Consider the following 23,914-nt stretch of genomic DNA (forward strand, 5'->3'; position numbering starts at 1 on the left):
AAAGACTATAAACAATGAAATAAAAAGTGAAGCTGAATGAAGTATTTGAACTAACTTTTTAAACATGTGAAGGAAAAAAAAATCTAGACGGAAATACATTACTTATAAAAAAATCCCTTAAAATTATACAGAAGTTTGTTTTTTAACTATCCTCAATCACAAATAGACATTCATATTGCAATAACTACATGACATTTGAGGAGAAAAATGAAAATGTGTTTCTTCTGCAGCTATGCATTTGCAATGCTACTTACACTTCTATTTCACATGAATAGTCAATATTTTTCACTACTGCTTTCTTGAGTCTTTTTCAGTGTAGCAAGTAAAGAAATGATAGCATTCTCCCCATCACAGCCCACAGGAGAAAAACTTGTAAGAACTGGAAGCAGTTAGACAAGATATTTAGCTTAATAACAATGTTAATTAAAAATAAACTCAAGAAACTAAATTCTTTTAAGACAGCATAAGTACTTCCTATAACAATTGAAGTGCACATAATTACTATTAAAATAGATGGATCACAACCTGAAAATCTTTAAAACACAGGAAATCTGAAAAATTGCAATAAACTTGATACTAAAAGGTTTCTTTCATGTATCTCTCATAACCTGGGTTTTTCATATAGATGATGGGCCTCTTCAGTAATAGATTTTTGCTAAGTCACGATGTCTTTAAGGCCTTCTAGACAGAGGACATAAAAATAAGCATGACTCCAGGCTAGTGCTTCCTTCTCCAGAATCCTACTATTAGGGTACAGTTTGGAAAGTCTATTCTTTATGCTTTATGGGTTTTATATGGCTTGCATTTTTCTGTGAAACCTTTTGGTATTTGGGCTCTAAGCTTCTTCTTCTTCTTCTTTTTTTTTTTTAAACCTATTCTTTTTATTAGAATCTGTACAAGTGAGACATTTATATATATAAAATCAACCCAGTATAGACACCTACATGGTGAAGCAGCTCTCTTCATGCTTTCTACAGAACAGGAATTAAGGAATGCCAGTTGTTCTACAAAGTTTAAAATGTAACTGATTAAATGACAGATATGAGTAAAATAAGTTGGCAGTTTTGTGCTGTTTCTGTTTATGATCTCTAACTGACTGTAATAACTAAAATTCAGAGACTTCATGCACTAACTATGCATTGTGCTGTATGTTCTTTGAGGAGTGAGTAACAGCCTGGTGTGTCGAAGACTAACCTGCATCTCTGTGGGAACTTCATAAAGATTATGCTACAAAAATGTTTGAACATGAGGACTAGATGTCCTGCTGTGCAATTATACTGCTGCTACTGGACAAACATCACAGTGACGTGAATGGTTACTCAGACTGCTGTACTAAAAAGAAGGGCTTTAGGGAAGTTGCTGCTTTGCTTATTGTTACAGATTAACAAGATTCTATCTTGAACGTGTAATTGTTTATTTAGGTAAAACTCTCCTTGTCCTTTCCTCCTGGACCTTTGGTTACTCAATGATGGAATTTTACTGATTCATAGAAAATTTCAGAGTATAAATATCACACTGTCTTTACTCTCATTTATAACAGTATTTGTTTTAGAAGTATAAAGATACATTTCTTTAGCCAATTGACTGTGTATGCCAACAGGAAACACTCTGGATTTCTTCTAAGGAAAAATGTGACTGTGCTGTTATACTTGGAAATCACTCTGGAATCCACACAGAAAAGCCCTGCTCACAGTTAGCACTGCTATACTGGGCTAGGAAATCTTAAACAAAACTATGTAAAAGCACGTACACGTTAATCTGTCCAGACTACATAATTTACACTAAGTGCTGCAAAGACAGGGATTAATTTTATTCAGATTGCCTACTGTAGCTCTTAACATCTCTATCACCAGTGACCATTACTTGCTAAAATAAGGCTGTGAAAAAAAAAAACCTAAGGAAAACCATCATATTGACAGCTGACTTAAAACCACCATCATAAAGCTGTCTGTACCTTTTTAAGAAAATTTCAGGAGTCCACTTGTCAAAAATATTGAGGATCTCTTGACTTACTGCAACGGCATTATTGGTCATAAAATGCTATTAAAAATGGAAAAAGTAACTTAGCCTACCCAAGAAGAAACATGCTTTTTGCAGATTTTCTCAAGTGTTCTGCTCTCACTTTACACAGACTCATTTACCAAAACTTTCAACTAACTGAACCTCTGATTTGGCTGACTTTGGGTTAGATATTGACTATGTAAGGGCTGAACAGAAAGGTGTTACTGCAAGAGAATACAAGGTCAATTTTGGTCCTTCCACAGAATGTAAGATGCTGAGGCCAGATACCAGGAAAACTGTTTCCTTAAGGAGAACTTTGCTCTAAGTAGATAGAGACTAAAATTTGAAGGGACTTCAATTAATTTGCAAAAAGGCCTCTGTACCATTTTAACGATCTAACAACTTTCTGGAAGCAATTACATCTCTTGTATGTCTCACATGGTATCTAGTATGACCAAAAGGGTGGAGACTGCTATCAGAACAGACTACTGCAGAAGCCCAGTGGGGAACTCCAGTGTCACAAGTCTGGGGAAAAGGTAAAGTTGATTTTCATTCATTTTAGAAGAAAGCTTCTGGTTTTATTTCTGTTCTTGTACTCAAGATTACAAGCAAACAAAAAGCAAAGAGAAAAAAGTCACTGGTTGGTAGCTCTCAATATTCCCTCCCTTTTTTCTACTCTGTGGCAGATACCAGAGGACCATCACGGAAAATACTGAGTTTTCCTCTTTCATTTGACACTTAAGCTAACCTGTGGGCAGTTCAAACTTCAGAACTGTAATGCAAAGCCAAGATTTGGCAAAAGAGTAGTAAGTTCCAACACATGTCTACCCAAAGTTAATTGCACTGGGTGTCCTTTCATTCACAACCCACTTCAGTTACATGCTATGAAGCGGAACAAGACCATTCACACTGGTGAGAAGCTGGAGCTCTTTACAAGTAGATGATTGTTTAACAGGACATTTAAGAGGCTAAATTTCAGTTAAAGCCACTTTGTATTTTCATCACTCCCTTACCTGTAAAGCCTGCTCACGAGAACTTCACTGGTGAATCCCATTCCTCCCCAAAACTGGAGACAGCTATCAGTCACTTCACGGGTCAGACGACCTGCCTTTAGCTTAGCCATGGAAGCAAATTTTGTCACATCGTTGCCTTCTATATAGAGAGCTAATAAAAAAAGAAGAGATAAAAAAGCAGTCACTTTGGAAGTCACCTCCCCATGTTCCTTTAGCCTGACCGCCTGACAAAGCTCTTTGGGAAGCCGATGAGGGAGCTCACCCACGGCGCGGTGCAGCAGCGAGCGCAGGAGCTCCACTTCGGTTGCCAGCTCGGCCAGGCGGAAGTGCACGGTTTGGTTGTGCAGGACAGGCTGGCCAAACACCTTCCGCTGCCGTGTGTAGTCAATAGTTTCTTGTATAATTTTTTCCATTGGTGTCAGGGCTGGAAGAAACAAAGCACAGAACACAACATCATTTTAGCCAGATCTGTTTAGCTTCTTGTTGAAAGAGAAGGATTTCTTCACATTGTACAACAAACACATTAGTTTTATAAAGGAAATTGTTCTGTACACCTAGTTTGGGATGCAGCTTCAATTCTGAGAAGAGTCTGGTACTTCCTTGTACCTTGAAGACATCTATCTCACTTGAGCCTTAACTGCCAAAACCTGGAAGAGAGGGAAGAGAAGTGGGCAGGAAAGAGGGAGAGTCATAAAAAGCAGTACCAACATGATGAGGTAAACTTTATGCTTAGTGTCTCATTTCGGGCGTTAGCAAAAGCTTGTGGCAACTCCTACTTTCCATGCTACCTGTGTCCTGACGGTTTGTTAAAATCCTGGAAAAAAAATCTGAAGGCAGGCAGTGTAGTGTGCTTGGTGAGGAAGGCTGTAGAAATGTAAATTGAAGGAAGCCTTCAGGGAGAAGACAGAAACCTATTCTGAGATCAAGGAACACAAATAGTTTGCTTATTATGTCTGTGTTCTGTGATCCCAGCACAGAGAAGAAAAAAAAAATCACACCCACTTTAAAAAAAAATTAAATAATTCTCCTAATGGAAAACAGAATGAAAAAAGGGTACTGCTGTAAAACAGGTGAGAGAGGCAGCATACGATGCTTTAAAAGCAGAGCTAGTTTGCTGCTGCTTTTTGTGCAAACTGAGACATATCTCATTTTAAATAAGAAAAAAGGGAAAAGTTTCTCTTCCAAGGCAAACCAGCCTTGAAGTGAATGACTAAGCTATCAGTCTCTTGCAGTGTAGCTGGGATAACAGCGGATACAGAATGCATGGAGAATTTTGTTTGGCAAATATGGACTTGTTACTATGACAAGCAGCAGGGCATGATTTCACAAATCTATCTGTATGAGAAGAGTCACATTTTCTTTTTCAAAATATGCATATCCACATCCATTTGCATTTAAAGTCTAAACCACAAAACTCTGAACGTGAAATGCAAAATAAACCTAAGCCTTGGACTACTATGAAATCCCTTTTCCTACCTGCCAGTTACTCACATGATAGTCCCTTGCAGGAGCCTGATGTGGTTCCACGTCCCTTTTTCTTTGTTTTCAAGATCACTGTTATTTAAATTTCATCTCTGAACTCCTGTCCTGTGTAGACTCTGCATGCCACCAATTCCCCCTGCCATGATCATTCACCATCACTTCCACAGAGCACCATTTTTCACATAATGTCTCCACACTCCATAGGGTCATCAGCTTTTCTCCTTGCCTAAATATTTCCCCTTCCTTTCTCATACAACTAACCTCAATGCTTATTTTTTTCAGAAAAGCATATACAGGAATGTCCTAATTTCTTCTGTGTTAACACACTATGTTGTCACCCAAATGCTGGCTTTCTGGACAGGAAAATAAATTTCTGTTTTCAGGAACATCTGTGGAATAGAAATACTGTCCTTCCAAAGGACAATATCACAAAACACTGTAGCATGTATAACACCAACAGCTTTTTTACTTCTATGTCTATGGTCTCCAGCTTGAGAAATGTAAGGAAACAGGAAGGAATATCCAGACACCACTTGTGCCTTTCCCTCTTACTGAAATCTGGGAAGAATACAGCGCAGTCTGAGCTGCTGGGTGGGAAACTAAACAGTACCTGCCAGTGCTAGGAGAGCAGAAGGGAGGTGGAAGGGATAAAGACAAGGGATTCATCTTGTGTTGGTCTGTCAGTGCAAGGTGCTCCAGCACAGCTTGTGTGGTTCCCAGCATCCAGCACCAGGGAAAGAGGGGATGGGAAACAGCAAAGAGGAGGCAGGAGCAAGATCAGCTGGGAAGAAACAGGACAGAAACTGTTCAGGTCCTGCTTGCAAAAGGTCTAAAGATCGTGAAGGGACTTTGGCCAAACTCTGGTCAGGCTGTCACCACACATGGCTCAGACTGGGGATCTGGGAAAACTGCTCTTATAGTGTCCACTTTTCCAATTCACCGCCTCCTTCCTGCCCCTGCTGATTCAGCCTTCTGTTTCCTTTGCTGCTCTTCTTATTTCAGGAACTGTCATTTGCACACAGAAACAAACAGAGGAAATCTAAGGACTGTCCTGGGCTGCTTCAAAAGAGGCCATCAGGTCAAGGGTCATGATTCTCTCCCTCTACTCTGTTCTCCAGAGACCCCATCTGGAGTACTGCATCCAGCTCTGGAGCCCGCAATACAAAACAGCCATTGACCTGTTGCAGCACGTCCAGAGGAGGGTCCTGAAGAAGATTAAAGGGCTGGAGCACCTCTCTTATGAGGACAGGCTAAGAGTGTTGGGGTTGTTCAGCTTGGAGCAGTGCAGGCTCTGGGGAGACCTTATTGCAGCCTTTTGATATATAAAGGGAGCTTATAAGAAAGATGGAGACAGAGTTTTTACTGGACCCTGTAGTATCAGTACAAGGGGGACTGGTTTCAAATTTTAAAAAATGTAGATTTAGATTGAACAAAAGGAAATGGAACTACATGATCTTCAGGGTCTCTTCCAACCCAAACTATTCTATCATTTTACAATTCTAAGAAATTCCTTATGAGAGTGGTGAGACACTGGAACATGTTGTCCAGAGAAGTTGTGGGTGCCCCAAGACACATCCATTCCCTGGATATGTTCAAGGCCAGGATGGATGGGCATTGAGCAACCTGGTTTAGTGAAAGGTGTCCCTGCTCATGGTGGAGGGGTTGGACGTGATGAACTTTAAAAACCATTCTGTGATGCTGATGACAGGTGCTCAGAGCTCTGAGCACAGCTCTAACATGGCAAAGCCTGGCTGTGTAGCAAACAGCACCAAAATGCAGCACATCACGAATACCATGACAGCCACCAGCCATGTTCAACAAGATAACAGCAGACAGCACTTTCCCAGTCATAGGAATTCAGAGAAATGCCATTCATAATAGGGAACGCCCCTCTTTTTCTGTGTATTTGTTTCCTTTTCCTACACAATGTTCCCCACATCCTCAGACAAACTTAGCCCCATGGGATTCAACTGACAGCACATGCAGGAAATGTCACTCTAAAGCAGCCTAAGGAATGTATGGACTACTGCACAGCTGAGAATTGTGAAAGCACTTGAAGCTGCCAAATTCAGCAACTCCATCCAACTTACGGAGTTTCCTCGTAACTCCATCCAACTTATATTATTACACTTGAAATTTCTGCTCACTGTAAAGACACTTTGTCTAGTTGCTGCCTTTCCTCTCAAAAGAAAAGGAAATTAATGTTTTTCCTAGGTTGTGAATGATCACTCTCTAATGAAATGTACAGTGAGCTCTAAGCTGAGCAATCTGATTCTTAAGGACGTGTGTTGCCTATGCAAAAGGATCTGTCATCCTGCTTACTGGCCATGACTCAATGGTGCTCATAAAACTGAAGTTGCAGGAGCAAATAGAATTTATTAGAAAAGTGCCATTCTGCTCTCACATGCACACTGAACTCCCTCTTTGTCTCTCAGTTAAGCAATTCACAAGACAACTGTTTGCTTTTTTTGCCATAGCAACATTCTTTTCCTGTGATCAGTGCAACAGGTCCTCAAACAGACAGTGTTTACCAAGTGTCACAACACAGGACACACGTGGCATCTTTTTTCTTTCAATGAAGCAAGAAACACAGTGACTTTGACCAATATCTTTGATGATATGTCACTCAAAAGAAGAGACCACACCTGGGACCAAATTTTGCAATTCCAGGAAGTTAGTTTTCCATTTGTATTTTAAACCTGTTTGACTGAAAACAGATTTTAAAAGAAAAAAAAACCAAAAAACCAAACAAGTGAAGAAAGATACTGGCCACAAAAAAGATAATTAATGAACAAAAGAAGTCTAGAGCATGTGATACTTGAAACTAAAAATACATAAACTCCCCCACAAAACAAAGAGAAACAGAACAAAAAAACCCAAACATAACAAAGTAACACCCAAAAAGGACAAACAGAAAAGTCAACTGAATTTTCTAAGTTAAAGGAAGCAGTGAAAGTGAGGATCCCAGGACTGGTGCCTAAAGCATTTAAAAGCAGACTGATGATTTTCAATGTCACAGTCATGAACTGGGAAGGAACAGAAATGTCCTACTGAGAGGCAGAAGTGAAGACCAGGATTAAACACGCAGACCTAATCACAAAACTCCTGAAGGCACTCACATAGTTTTGCACATCTGAGCCTTCACCTGAGCAGTCATGGTTGAATGTATGTGAAACTATTTGCAGGACTGGAAGATAACACCTCTAGAGGCTGTGATACAACAAACTGCACCCATCGAGTACTGGGCTGCCTTCTGAACACTGGTTACTCTTGTTCTTGTTTACCACAATTGGTGAAGTTTGCAGCTTGGCCCAAACCACGGGTCTTGTCCCTGCTGGCAGTGCTTTAATGCATTTTATATCAGATAGTTGAAAAAAAGCAAACCCAAGGGGTCCAGCAAGGTTTATACAGCAGCCACTGCAGAAGGCAGCTCCCTCTCCTTGGTGAGCTCCTGGACTCTTCCTCCCTGCTGGCCCCTGCCCGGCTGTAGCAGACAAGGAGAGATGCCCTTCCCAGGCTGCTCATCCAGGGCAAGGGTTCACCTGCTCCTGCTGCATTTTTTTTTGGAGAAAAAAAGGAATTGAAACCTGGTGTTCCAGTTCCTGGCAGAGCACAGTGACAGCCAGGCAGTTGTGCAAGACTGGACAGTACCAAGCTGCCCGTGGTTTAACAGGAGTGATCTAACCTGCCAGGCTTTGTGTGCTGATGCTGTCAGTGCGCGTCACTTTGCCTGGGGCATGACTAATGCTGCCGGCTACTCTGCTGTCTAGGGAGTCTACTGCAGCCCAGAGCTTCTTATGGTTTGTTTAATTTAGACTTCAAACTGAGCATAAAAATGCACAATGCACATCCTTGCAGTCTGTCTACACCTCAGTTAAAGCAGAAGCAGTGGTAGGATCACAACTCCTGCTTGCCTGAGTCTGCGGTGACATCCTCAGCAAGTGTAACCTCCTGTCCTTTGCTAAAACTACTCTCACATGTACTATTTATCTCAGGCTGAACTAAGAACTTTGTCTCAATAAACGATTTTTTCAAAGGCATTTGAACTCCAAAATATTTGGTCTGTGATGAACCCAAAACAGTGAGTGCTTTTTTTATTTGTTCACTGAATCAAAACACCACTTCTAAGAATGCTCAATCCCCCAGCCACACACAGACAGTGACAGACAGGGAATGCACAGGAGCATGAATGCAGTGACATTATTTAGACAACCCTGGAATCTAAAGAGGACCAATTTTCTTACAGTGAACCACATTATATTTAACTTGAAGAAGCAAACACTGAGGGGTAGCGAGAAAGTTTGCAGGCTGAAAGCAGACAATCCAGACTTGGATCTCGTTTCCTGGAATATCCAGAATTCATATAACCCAAATACATAGATTTGAGTACAGCCTGAGCTCTGAGTAACATAAACTCTGTAACAATATAACTTCAGGGAAAGGAATGTACAACTTATGTCCAAAGTGTACAGAGGTAAAACACATTTGCAAAACAAAGCTCTGACATCCTGCAAGAGCCACTTAACTTTACACAGCCAATAATATAATTTTCTAAAATCCGTGGTCAGCATCATAATACACAGGAAACTACAGGAAAAGTCACCGTCCTATTTCATGCTGATATTTTGATAGCCTTTGCACTACATTTGTAATAGACATAACATGATGCCATATTTTCTTATCAGCAGAGTAGGAACAAGAAAAAGAAACAAGGCAAGAAAGACCCTCTGCAATGGCTCACAAAATATTTTCGGCTTTGGGTTTTTGTAAGAAAAAGGAATTTTTCTACAGAAAGGGAATGTCGTCTGTATCCAGGCTATGACGGATTTCAAAAACAGATCCTAAAAGGTCATCACAACTTACAAGAAGAGAAAAGTGCTGTTAGTCATGCGAAGAGTGACCCCTGTGTCCTTGCCCGGCTGCAGAAGCACGAACGATGACTTACCACTGGCTACTCCCCACAGCCGCTCTTCTTGGAATTGCAACATCTGGTACATGAAACCCTTTCCTTCCTCACCGATGAGGTTCTTGCAGGGGACCCTTACGTCTTCAAAGAAGATCTGAGCTGTGTCCGATGACCTCATACCCAGTTTGTCTATCTTTTTAGCAATATGAATGCCTGAAGAGAAAGGCGTATGAGAAAGACCACAAAAAATAGAAGCACTACGAACAAATACACTGTTTTCAGAAAGAAAAGTCTGCAGATGTGAATGTATGTTCCAAGACAACAGTGCAACCTTGAAGAAAAACATAACAGTATTCTGGAGTAAAAATCCTATTATAAAAGATATTTCCACTTTACTAAACCAGCAAATAAGAAATTTTTAATGTAAAATTCCCACTTTTTATTATATCCCCAAATAATAAATATTTACTAGTTATAATACTCCACACAGATCTTCAAACAATGCAATATTTATTTGTTTATGTTTGATTTTTATCTAGTGTTAGAATAAAATGCTGAAATTCAATTTGGCAGTATTTGCCAAGTGCCTGCACTGCTGTGAAACAGTACACAAATATTCAGTAAGGACAAAAACAGAGCTACATTTTAAGCTGCAGCTAAGAGTATTTCTCCTCCTGGAAATCCTCTTCCTTCCCTCTCTTCTTCATTTATCCTCCCATTCCTAGCCTATGCTGATTTTTTCTGGTGCAGTGATCACTCTCAATTTTCATTGTGTATATGTTTGTGAGGAGGGTTTGCTTCCCCACAGACCTCTCTACACAGCACTGACTCTGACCCCATGTGCGCTGGTCTGTTGAAGATGAGCCTCTTTCATTCAGGTCTGGCCACATGAGGGTTCAGCTACCTCGTCACCCTGGGCAGGACTCCTTCCCATGGTTTGTTTTTTCATAGCTACAAGTTCTTCCCTGCTGTTGTTCAGATGCAAGCATGGCTTATCCCTGTGCAATGAGAGTTTAACAGGCACCTACTGTTTTCCCAAGGCATTTCTCTTGTCTTCAGGTTTTATCTCCCTGTTGATCTGGAGCTAATTCAAATATTCAGGGTGAAAGTCAAGAATGTTTCAAAAGCAAAAGGAGGACAGCAACCAGGCATAAGGATTTGTGCATAACACGTTAATTACATCTGACGAGTCTGTATGTGTAGCAAAACACACAGAAAAAGTCCTCCAACTCAGCATATGTATCTTTGCCAGAAAACCAAAGCTTTTTACTACTCATGTCCATGTTATTCCAACCAGCTTTGTGATGAGAAGGTATTCTGTTCTTATTTTCCTCTTTATTCTTTTTCAATCCTCCACTGCTCTCTGGCATGGCTCAGTAGAATCTGGTTGGTCACCACACAGATTGTTCTGGTTCCTCTGTCCTTGTTCACATCTTGCTATTCATCACAGCTTTCTGAAAACATCTCTTTCTGAACTAATACAGACATCTCACCCTTTACTCACAGGAGGCCTTCAGACATATGAAAATTACTTTGGTTTTGTAGGCAGACGAAGTTGGCAGTCATTTCCTTCAAATTTACTCTCTCTGGCTGCACTAAATAAGGTTATGGAAATTTTCATCTCTTCACAGAGATAAAATACTGACATTATTTACAAATGCCAAGACTTCTCTGAGAACAACGTTCATGGACTTCCACAAGTTCCACTCAAGATTTTTTCTCCACCAACTGAGCTGTAAACAGCTTGTATAAAAAATACTTGCTTTGATATATGATCAATGCAGCGGTAAAATCAGGACAGCTGTATGAAAATTCTTGACTTTTGAATTGAAAATTATCCAGCAATTTGTACTCAGTCAGCCAAAAAATCATTTGTGGTTTGTTTCCATATTAAAAACAGAGCTAAATAACCACACACTGAGCACTTTAGAAGCCCAAATGAAATCTGGAACATTGTTTCCCATTGGAATACTGCTATTTGGTTTCTTTGAGAGTTGCAGAGATCATGTATGGTCTAAAGCCAACTGGCTTTATGTAATCACTGCTCCTCCTCCATATGAAGATGCACTTACTGCTCTTGTTAGTGGGTGGTTTAAAAGGACTCTTCTCAAGAAAGCACAACTGCTGCCAGTTCATTATTATATTGCTAAATCAATCCTGCTGTTTACTTCCCAGATCCACATACAACAACTACTGAAGAAAGCTCTTACAGGCTTGGTTAGTGAACTAAATATGCTGCTGATTTCTACCTGTAATTCTTCCAGATTGGGTTGTCATTCAATATTCATAGGTCCAGCAGCATCTCCCTTTATCATGCCCTACCAGTTTCACTTGCTCTTAATTCATGGCTCTCACCCACAAGGAGACCAAGCTGCATCAATCTCATGGGATGCCCCTTCTGAGGCTAGCACATGCTTTACATCGTGGAAGACAATCATACATAATCATCTCTTTGGCCACAACTATTGAAGAAAGCTCTTACAGGCTTGGTTAGTGAACTAAATATGCTGCTGATTTCTACCTGTAATTCTTCCAGATTGGGTTGTCATTCAATATTCATAGGTCCAGCAGCATCTCCCTTTATCATGCCCTACCAGTTTCACTTGCTCTTAATTCATGGCTCTCACCCACAAGGAGACCAAGCTGCATCAATCTCATGGGATGCCCCTTCTGAGGCTAGCACATGCTTTACATCGTGGAAGACAATCATACATAATCATCTCTTTGGCCACTATGGGGGCATCAAAATCTCCCTTCGTGTAATTATCTTCCTTCTCTTCCTAAGGAGTGCTATAAATGAAAAATTACCACCAGCAGCAGAAATTACTGGCCCAGATAACTCCTGGTGTTTGTCTGCATTAAACAAATTACACACAATAACTCACAAATCTGAATTTAACAAGGCCAAGCACCCGTCTTACTAAAATCACTGTAACAGAGCCATTTGAGCTACTTGCACCAGTATCATTGAGATGGATTGCTATTTCTCTCCCTGGGCAGATCTTCCCAAGTGTCTTTGATTTTTCATTTTCTACCATTCCTCCAGCCTTCTGACAATCTCTTTTATTTCCTGTATTCTGTTTTGAGAAAAAGGCAGTTGCTCTCTCCTGACACCATTTAGTGCCATTACAAATGGAAACAGACATTTTAAATTGCAATCCAAGAAACACACTCTTTCTCTTTTCATGGTTGCTCTTCTCCTTATTAACTCCTCCTTGCAATCTCCCCTAGAGCTATCTGAGGACTCAGAGGACAAACCAGAGGACAAAACAGTTGCTATATCAGAGCTGCAAGCCATTTGTCTATATACCTCATACACAGACATTTTGCAACTTGCTAGATTCCCTTTCATTATATTAAACATTCAGCTGCATTTTAAAGACATTGTTATTGTATGAGGAGTATTCACCAAATTTGGATATTTACTGGGGATCCATTGTGCAGTTATCCAAACTTCCTTTATGAGAAATGTATTCAGCAGTGTCTGTCAAATCTAGACCATGATTTGCTTCAGCCCAGATTAGAGAGTATATATACCTAAAATTAAAGAAGCAAATCCTACTTTGTCTATCCAATAAACTATCTATTGTTGAAATTAATAATTCATTTTCAGACTTGGAATTTTCTTCTCTCTTTTTTTTCCCCCACCACACAATATAAATACAAAACAACTTAGATTTTTAGCAAAAATACACCACAGATCCTTCCTTACCCAGCCATACAGGCTGGTGCTTGCAGAGGTGAGTCAGATATAACACATTTGCTCCCTATTGCAGTTGTTTTTGAGCTTTGACACACATACATCCACAGACGTTTGAGGGTGCATCATTCTGTGATGTCCTCCAGACACTTCCCGTACAGCCTTGGTCTGCTGCCCTCCATGGAGAACAATCTTTAGCAGACAGACATCCTTAGGATGTATCAAACCAGATGGAGCTTCCTGAAAAATCTCACTTCTGATATGACTCACCCACAGAGCACAATCAACAGTCTTAATACCTCATTTCAAAAGGTCACCAATCTTGGTACTGTGACCCCTTTGGAGATAAATATGTGTATCATCACAGAAGAATTAAAACATATGCATTTTGAGGAGCACAAATTTTGTTCCTAGGAAGAATTCTACACTTCTGCAGATCAGAATAAGGTGTCTCAGACAATTTTTCTACTCTAAATCTATTTAATGCTGGTAAAGAAGGTCTGTGTGTAGGCTGTGAGATCTAACATCTCCCCTCCTCTAGACAACTTGTGCCTTTTTGGAATGAGCCAATAGCTGAAAACCTCTAAGTCAATTTCTATGTATTTTATCTGCCACCAACTGTGGGTCAGCTGCTTTGTTGTTTTAGGAAGATTGATCTCAGAGAAGAAGTATTGCATTTGCATTCTGACCCTTCCATGAAAAATCACAAGGACTTCATTCATTTATCATCACATGGCTGATAAGTGAATTTACCTGGAAATTCAGAGCAATTCTGGATGCAAGTTACATGTTTGCTCATCACTTCTCAATAAGGATGAAGTTCACAACTAGTGAAGCAGCTCAGGTCTGTCTTTCACAAACTCCCATTCAAAGCCTGTCTTGCATGAGCAGAGGTAGCAGAAGCTCACAGTTCACTCAGAACCTGCTTGATTCCCAAGGCAACTCACTTGCTTGACTTACTCCATGCTTAAATTCACTTAAAAGACATTCCCTTAAGAAGCTCTCATCATCCTCTTCTGCAACACTGGAGACCTGGGTTTTGTTCTCAGTCTAATCCACTAAGTGAACATAGAGACATTGCCTTCACTGCTGTGGTGGTGTTCCTACATGTGAAATGCCAATAATGGCACATACTTTGTGTGTAAAATACTCTGAATTGAATGAACAAAAGGGCCTTGAGTATAAATATCTTATATATAAATACATTCATATACAATATCCTAGATTTAATAACTATTAAATTGCATTAAACTGTTTTCTCGCATAAAATAAACATTAATTTTAAAAATTAAGCACCAAATATACTATATATTATATAGTATATTAACCTAAATTAATATGTTGAATATTTTTAAATATAAAAATGAGTCAGAACTGAAAAGATTTAAAAACTTTTGGACAGGTGTCAAAACTGCAAAAGATCCCCATGAGTGCAATCTTAACTGCATCCTCTCTGGATGATGTTCTTCATGCACATAGCACTGGTGCATTCTGCAAGGTCTGCAGAGCACTCTGGAACAGACACTGAGTGGATGTACCACGGAAACTGGTAGCCTTAGCTCAGGAAGTATTTCTTCCATGTCTCCACCTGAATTGCTAGTCTTATTCAAAACCAAGTCCCTACTTCCAGGATATTTGAATCTTTCATTCCAGCCCACATTTAACTCTTAGACTATTTTTATAATTTAACTGGTAATAGCACCCTGGTGAAAGGATCCCTTTGCACAGCACAGCCATGAAACACCCTGAATATGCTTGCAATTCTCTTCAGCAAGCCCACCGGGCTTGAGAGGTATTTCCCAAGTTTGAAATCTCATCTCTAAACTCTCTATCCTTTTACTTTCATATGGTTATGAATCATTGCCATGAAAATGTATCTGAACAACTTCTCTAAATATATTTTTGGTTAAACACCTTTCCTTCTTGTATTAGGCATATAAAGAATACCGATAAAATCAAATAAGAAGACAAAGAGTTTTGATTTATTACCAGGTAGATTCATTGGCAGACATATGAGAGATTTATTTTGATGGGGAGGTCCTTCGCTGGTGTTTGCCAGGAGGCACATCCAGTCTGCCTGGCTCCCGGACGTAATCCACATCTTACCTCCATTTATGATATATTCATCACCCTTTCTCACAGCCGTTGTCTTGATATCTATTTCAAAACACAGGAAAGGAAGGGTTATTCTTGTGAAGGAGGGGTATATCGGTCCAGGTATGACTGGCAGGCTCACTCCCTTGCTCTCAGACAGAAAACCATTTGGCTCTCCCCCATACTCCCCTGTCCTACATGCCTTCCAGGCCATAAGGCAAACCAGTCTGGAAAACTCAGGGAAGGCAAGCTGGGGAAACAGGACCACTTCTCCCACCTTCCTTTAGATGGAGTCTTCATCCCAGTGGATAAGAGCAGAAAACTTCCTCGGTAAATGTGGGGGTCAGAAACTTGCGAGAGAAGTATTTCATTGTGAGGTGATGTATTAAGAGTTTCTCTTACTGTGTACCTTAGTCCTGAGGAGGCCATTAATTCCAGAGTCATGACTTAAACAAACACAAGCCTTGGTATCTGTTAATGCATAAACATAAACCAACATGCACTTCCTGCATGCTCTTGGTCACTGTGCTGCATTTTGTTCAAAGCTGGTAAACTACTAAAGGCCAAGTCTGAATGCATTGAGTGTCTGAAGGAGTTCTAAACACAATTATTTTATTGCAGATGAAATGCAGTAACATTTATTTTCATCTGCAATGGTTCACATCATGCTGCAAACAGCCCTACCTGCAACAGACAGCCAGAGAGAATCATTAGTTATTATTTATCCTCCAGCAGAGTTTCCAAAGGGATCCTTTCTTTTCCCTGCAATTAAACTTCTTTGACAAGAGCCCCCCCAGTTGACGAAGACTCTCTAACAGATATCCAGCTGTAAGTAGGTGATGGTATAAGAGAACCCTACCACACTCCTAATTGCACCTGTGAATCCAACAAGACTATGAAATCCAAGAGAGACCATGCACTGAAGGGGGATCATAGACTTGAAGGGTAGGAGTCAGACACCAAGTGGAGTGGGCAGGCATGTTTAAGTCATCTGGTTACACTTTCATACACAATCACCTCAGTCTGCACATGCACATTCTTCCCTAGGGCTCTAAACACAAAGCAAAAGCAAACCCAAGTATCTGAGCTTAATTTAGGAGATAAACTGGGACTGAGGTCAGCATGGCTGAAATTTTTTCGTTAATGAAGGCATAGGAGAAAAATGATGGGAGAAAATTATATAAGGTATAAAATAAGGAAGTATGGGATATAGCTATGGCTAAAGGAATGTAAGCAAGGGAAAGAGATGGTAATCATGTGGATAAAACCAGCAGACACAGAGGAATTAATCCAATAAAAAGACTGTGGCAAATCTGTCCAAGGGACTCAATATGAAATCTGTATAATAATGAATGCCAAGAAGCTTAAGTAATCTGAAGTATTGGCAGTCATAATACATGGACACAGACATTGGACACTCATATACATGGAGACTAAATAATAAATGAAAGACACACAAGAGCTGGAACAAGAAATATGACTGTGCTGAAATGGTGTGACAGGGATGGGAGCATACACAGTGATTTACATCACACATCCCTTTGTTGTGGAACAGCCACTGAAGAGATTAGATAGAAGTCCCATAGAAGGTCTGCAAAGGAACAATGAGCGCTGTGATGTTACCACAAATGTAAATAGTTCTTGCAGGCATGGCGTCACAGGGGCCTAACCACCCAAATACAGATTAAAGAACAAATGCTTTACTAATGAGAATGTTCAAGTACTTCAGATTCAACTGATCACAGTTTATTTCAAACACTTGAGAAATAAGTATTTTAAATGGTCGTGTGACGAATTGATTCTCTTTAATTAGAGATTATCAATAAAGATTATCAAATCAATATATAATATGTAATATTATATGCTTTATATATATATATATATGTATATATATAATATGTTTAAAATATAGCAGGCTTTGAAAACCTACTTAACAATTTACTGTGGTCAAATGGACTCAGGAATATGGCTATGAAGATAATTTGGAATATTTGACAAATTATTTTCCCTGACAGAGCATATCTCTGGGAAAAGGCTACTTCAGTGGGTGCTCCATAACCCATTTTTGGAGGCACACACCACTGACTCTCACACCCTCTTATACAGCATTCTCTGAGAAGCCCTTCTAGGAAAGAGCACAAGGCATCTCCAGAGGTGAGTAATACAGCTGGTGCCATATAAGCAGCCAGGGCTGGTCACACCACTGTTCAAATCACACATACTCAAGCCTCAATTTTCTTCTCTACTGCACTCAAGTCCAGCCACACACTTAAATAGATCTGACTAAAGGTAAGGTTGGCTTCAACTTTTAAGGTCAGTATTACAGTCAAAGATAGGCAACACACATCCTTAAAGTAAAATATGAAGAACACATATCTGAAATTTACATCATCAGCACAGGAAAAAAAGCCCAACCCAAAACTTTAAAGAAATACTTCAAGTCTAACTGAATGAATAATCACTTCAAAAACCAGGAAATTACTTGCAGGAAATGAACAAGATTAATCACGAAAGTAAGCTACAATTTGGAGGTTAGAATATAAGTACTGCAATAGGTTGAAGTTAAATCTTGCAAATGAAAACCAACAAAATCAAAGAAGATTGTGGTGGCAAACAAAACTGCTTCAGCCACAGAAATGAAAAGAGGATGGGAAAAAATGAGGCATATAGAGAATACTTCAAAAAAAAAGAAATATTTCACAGGAGATTACAGACAGATTCAAATATGATTGACAAAGCAAAACACCTACAAGAAAGATTAAAATTAGTGAAAACAGAGGTTTCCGGTTTTGGCAATCTGCACAGCCTCAAAATACACTTGGAAATAAAAGATAATTCAATTTACCCATGGTATCTTATTTAAACCCAACCTGATTTATTATGAAATAGGATTTTCTAGAGAAAAATCCTACTGGATCCAAGCAAGTGAAATTAACACTACTAGGTAACTCTGAGTTAAAATTTGAAAATACAACAATTAGGACAAAAGTGGAAACGTGCATAAGGAACTCAGCAAAGCAGAAATTGCATCAGGTTACATTAAAAGAAGAAGTTCTGATGTGCAGGGAGAGTACCAGTTAAGCCCCTCCCTGGATATCAGCCTCTGGACAAAACCTACTGAATATTTGCATAATGATCTTTAAAGGGACAGGAATACACTAATTAAATTTGCCTGTGACAAAAACTTGGGAGACATCACCAACAGAGACAACTGAAGTATGGCCCAGCAAGAAAGGAACAACCTCGAGTTTTCAAATGCAACATGGCACGTACAAGTACTCAGACACAAAGCAGCAAAAGTGATTGCTAAATCCTGCCATGTTTCAATAGCAAATTGGTAATGAGGATGATCCACAGTTAATCACAGGATTCACAAGTCTGCAAGCTGTTGTGTAACATCATGTATTGGAGAGTAATACTTCTACCAGGGTTGGAAATGTATTTGTGCCATTATAGACACCATGTGAAATTCTGAGGTTTTAGGCTCAGAAAAGACAACCTCAATCCAGAAAAGCAGAAAGGCTGGATTCCACGGAGACAAAATGGAGCAAGATATTTATGTTGAAGAGGTAGACACGAACAGTGTTACTAGCTGCAGATACCTGAACATAACTTGAAGAAAGAGGACGTGTTTTCCATGATGTGCTCTTATATATACCCACAGACTACCTTCTATAAATTGTGGGATCAGAGTAAGATAGAATGAGACAATGTCATTCAAACTGACACAAATGTGTACGCTTTGTAGTACCAGAATCCTGAAACTAAAGACACTTTGTGTACCATCTGTACCACTCTGTTTTTCTTCTCAAGCCAATTCTGTGCTAGTTTTGGTGCACATGGTCGCTACTACGGACAATATAGAACAACTACACTTGAAAGGAGACAGGTGTTCCTTCAAATTGACATGAATCTTGTATTAGACTAATATACACAGTCCCTTTTCTTCTCTTGAATTCTGAATAAGTTAGTTTGAGGCACATTTCAGTTCTCATGTAAACATTGGTTTTGTTTTCTGTGTTCAGATCACCTTCAGTTATTTTGGAACTGCAGGAAAAAATGTTAGAGATACCTTACTCTGTGTCATTCTTCAGGTTAAAGTATACTGGCTCATATGGCAGAAGCACATCCCCAACTCACATCTGTGAACAGCAGCCACAGCCCTTCACTTCTCTTAGGGAGACAAACATCCCAATAGCATCAGCAACAAAGGGAAGCACCAAGTGCAGTTTCACACACCTCAGTCTGTTTACAGCTGGGCCATCTGGAGATGGTGTAAAATGGTGCAACTCAGAACACAAGCTTTTGTTGCTCATTTAATTGCCCTTCAGAAGCAATCTAAGCTGGATTTGGCATTTATATCAGGGATCAAATCTTCCAGGACACGGGAAGGGAAGGGACATTTCATCCTGTAGTGTGTCTCCAAGATGCAGCACAGGTTCAGTAGATAATCCTCTTTGATTCCAAATTGGTTTTTAACTGCATTCATCTATGTGTATCATACCACTTTAACTAGATGATAAATAAGATTGAAGGAATATTTATATTACTTATTATCTGGAACACTGCATCCAGAAAATTAAATTCCTATTTAGAATTTTCTGATAGTCATCTAATTAAACTAGAGAGGCATTTATTAAAATAAATGATGTTGTATTTCTTACATTAGCAAAATTCAAATTTATAATTACCTTAATAAATAAATTATTAAGTGCTATTATAAGATTTGTTATTTAATTCTTAATAATATTTACATTATAACAAACAATAATGTAGTTTAAATTATATTGAAATTCAATATTTTTATATTTATTATTCATAATTAATACGTATTATTAATAAGTACTATTTAATAAACACCTCTACTAAAATTATGGAATTCTTCTTATGAATAAACTCAATTAACCCAGAAAGGAAAACAGCAATAAAATATGCAGGAAGATTTAGTCCCATTATTTCATTATCTAAATTAATGTTCTTGAAATCTACCTGCTGCAACCTTGCTCGAGCACTGGATGTTTGTCTATTTGCCTTGAAAAAACAACAGGAGTTTAGTCACAGAGGTGGATACAGGAGTGCTTGGATTAAAAATATCTGTCATACTTGGCAAGTTTGTCTGCGGGAAGATGTCTCAGTAATTTGTAAGAACACAATATGGTCAACTTGGCCATGCTCTGTCCAACAACTAAACCTATAAAAGTCGTCACTTATCATTCCCTTTTCCGTGAAGTCCATGATTCATCATCACAGGAGACATCTTTTCTTTTTCAGCCATATATGTTTTAATTTAATTTTTCAAATTTTAGACTGCCTCAGGCACCTCAGAATAATAGTTTCATTTGTCCAGGTTTGTAAACATATTCTTGCGCTAAACCAAGAAAAAGAGTTGCATGCAAAGTCACTTAATCAAAAAGATAATAGATTTGACATTGTAAATCCTTCATTAGCTCTAAATAAAGCAATCACCAATTGAGAGATATTTTTGCTTCACAGGAATGACAGAAGGGGCTGAGGTGAAGTAAGGATGAACAAGAGGAAACAATTCCAAAAGTGATGCCATCATTTTCAGAGCAGAGAGGCTCTGTAGTTTTCCCCCGTTCAGTGGAAAGGTCTTTGTCCAGGCAGCTGAACAGGTGATGTTCCCTGTACTGGAGGTGGCTGTGCAGCTGATGAGGTGCTGGAGTGCTCCTGCCAGCAGTGAGCCTGCACAGAGCAGGACAGCACTAGAAGAAAATTGGGGCCAGGATAAAAGTTGCATTAATCTATTGTGCTCAGCCTATACAAGGTTACTCCCTTTATTCACCTGACAAATATGATAAAATTGATTGCTTTTGGATGCATGAGAAGGATGTGTTATATTCCTGGAATGTTACTTTTTGCCCTCGCCACACCAGACTTTCCTTCCTTTTGTTTCTTACAAAGGATGGGGGAAAAGTGAAGGGTCAGGAAAAACAGATTCTTTCCATTAAAACATCAGGCTGTCTAAAACTGACAGTTTGCTAGGTTAACTTACTTGCGACATCTGACCCAGCTCCAACTTCACTGACTCCCAAGCAAGCCACAAAATCACCAGCTACAGTTGGTACGAGGAACTGTTTTTTCAACTCATGAGAACCAAACCTGCAACAATATAACGAAAAAAATAGGATATTAAAACCCTATGAAGGTAAATTTTATTCAGAAGTTAGTTACAAATTTTGTTCTACCCACACAGTGATCAATTTTCTTATAAATAGGTAAAAGCTGTCCCAGAGCCAAAAGATAGAATAAATACCCTCCAAAGCTGTGATTCAGTCTTCACCAGAAGCGCAGTCACAATAATTTCAAAGAAGTTTTAAAAAGCATTCAGGCATCTTACTCCAACAGAAACGTGTGGTCTAGATGGCCAAAATCTATCTTCATGGCTGTTACTTTAATAGTTCCAGATCTAAATAAATATAACCCCTGAGGATTCCTCTCAATGCTCCTGCACTACTCTGCAACCAACAGGATGGAGGACTTGCTGGTCTCTGGTGTTCTGCACCATCTCTTTGCCAGGTTTTAGTGGTGAATGAAAACTTTTGACATGTGATGGCCACAATCTGCAAATACCTGTATTTAAATTATTTCTATTTCACAACTACATTTAAATGACACAGTAAAATGCATTAATGCTTCTTCCAGCTGTTCTTTTATCTCCACAAAAATAAAAAAGGAAACAGCAAACTGTGGATGGTATTTTAACACAAAAATTTCACTTGGGTGTATTTAAATTCAGTTAAAAGGCACACGCTGTTTTCCTGTTGTTTAGAAGACTGCATCCATTCAAGATATGCTATATCTCATTTCATGCTTGATTTTGTCCTAATTAAAATTCACTGAATTCACTGATTTCTTCTTGCAGTGTGAACAGTGAGTTCATGATCTAGTTCTCAGACCTTTCTTGTGCCACTGAAAAATTCCTTCGGTCACGAAATGTCTTCGGTGTCCAGGAATCCATAAATTCAAGTTCCTCCTCAGCCTCCTCTTTGTTGTGAGGCTTCTCAGGTCATCATCACCACTCACCTCCTTAGGCTCGCTGGGGCCTCCTTCTGAAACATTGTCCCACTACTTCCAAAGGGGCTTGCCATTCAAGCTAACACTAAGTCATGCCCTCCAAACAATCCTGGCACAAAGGACATGGGACAGGGATGTGGCAGACACTTCCATTTGGTGTGCACAAGGAGCTCAATTCCTAGTCCTGTCCCTGCTGAAAATCACAGCAGCAATCCCAAATAAATTCAACTAGCAAGTCTGAAGTGCCTACTCCTTCCTCTAGCATTCTAGAGCAAAGTACCCATGTCTGTTAGGCAGCAAACTTTGTTTTTTAATTTTCCATGGGGCCTGATCAAGTATGGCTAGCTGCACATTCATCATCAAAAAAACCCAAAACAGCCCAACCAACAACATGGAAAATCAGATTATGAGAGCAGATAGTGGTGATTTTTGGCAATGCTTTCTAATGCTTGAAACTTTGCTAACCTTTAGCATTTCAACAGAGGATTTTCACAGCAAGAACTTTGCTTAGAATAATATTTTGGTTTGATGTCTTTCTTTGTTTGGAGTTCCAGAAAACAGTTCAGTTCTTTCCAAAAATGTGATTATAGATGTTATTTTGCAATCAAAAAAAAACCAAATTGGTTGGGCAACACTATCTTCAGAAGATGGTAGGTCTCTATGCCTTGCAGGAGACAGCTAGCTTCTTGCTCAGCTGCTAGCTTTTCTGTTAAAAACATGCCACTTTTGTAAAATTCTACCCATCTTAAATTTGCTTACTATTTGCCTATGAACAACTGGGAAAAAAAAAAAAAAGGAAAGTTCACTGCCTACTGCTGAGACTAGCAGCTCTAAACTGATTTGGTGATGTGACACCCTACAGGCATGTCTATAAACTCTGGGAAATGTGTCTTATTCACTGCCTCAGCCAGGAGCTGCTTTCTCCACTCTATTTGTAAGCAAGAAGGGCACTATTATATCTGAATGCATTTGGAAAGACCTGGCAGAAAGTTAAGTTCCAAGCCATCAAAGTCAGATCACTGCGGACAGAGCATTTTCTATTTAGTCCTTACATTTAGAAAATCTTACTGCTTCACTTAGGGGACTCCTGGAATTACAGGAATCACATTCATTGAGTTTGTAGGTACACTCAATGTGTGCGGCATGAATGCTGAACAAAGCCCAAGTTTATGAAAGCCAACAAAAAGCTACAGAGGCTTTTTTAGGGTTTGATGGTTGATTCCCACATTATTGTTTGATTTGTGCAACAATGCACAGCCAAGATGCAAAATCTGACTTATCTCTATGAACACGTTTAGAATTCCCACAGCACACAGATACCTTTAAAGAAACCATCCAGGACATGGGTGCCATTTGAATCCATGACCCAGGACAAGCAGTTGATCTTCCCACACACAGCATGAGATAAAGATGCACGCAGGCAAAATTTCTTGTAGCAACCAGCTTTCTCTTTTCATTACCAAGTTGTACTTTTACATGTGGTGGTGGTGGGGAGGGGGGAGGCATTGTATAAATAGCCAGTGGAATTGGCTCAGCAGTGGAGGAGAAATTCAATAATGCAGATACAAATTCAATTAAAGATTTTATCAAGTTAACAACAATTTCAGTCTTATTTTCCAAGAACTTCCACTTTAGGATTTCACTAGCACAAATATGCATAACTTTACTGTTTTACTACAGTAG

At 39.3% G+C, this 23,914-nt stretch overlaps 1 protein-coding gene across 1 annotated transcript in view; it reads right to left on the minus strand.

Moving 5' to 3' along the window:
- The window catches only part of LOC120500538 (probable acyl-CoA dehydrogenase 6), a 75,752-nt gene that overhangs the window by 4,689 nt on the left and 47,149 nt on the right, over positions 1 to 23,914 (minus strand). Inside the window, exons 4-8 of the mRNA XM_039705553.1 lie at positions 21,210 to 21,316; positions 15,092 to 15,259; positions 9,442 to 9,615; positions 3,277 to 3,438; positions 3,015 to 3,165 (exon numbers count right to left, since the gene is read on the minus strand). Of these exons, the coding sequence (XP_039561487.1) occupies positions 3,015 to 3,165; positions 3,277 to 3,438; positions 9,442 to 9,615; positions 15,092 to 15,259; positions 21,210 to 21,316 (762 nt within the window). The remainder of the gene's footprint in view (positions 1 to 3,014; positions 3,166 to 3,276; positions 3,439 to 9,441; positions 9,616 to 15,091; positions 15,260 to 21,209; positions 21,317 to 23,914) is intronic.

This window comes from Passer montanus, unplaced genomic scaffold (assembly GCF_014805655.1).
Source record: "Passer montanus isolate IOZ18808 unplaced genomic scaffold, ASM1480565v1 scaffold10, whole genome shotgun sequence".
NCBI lineage: Eukaryota > Metazoa > Chordata > Aves > Passeriformes > Passeridae > Passer > Passer montanus.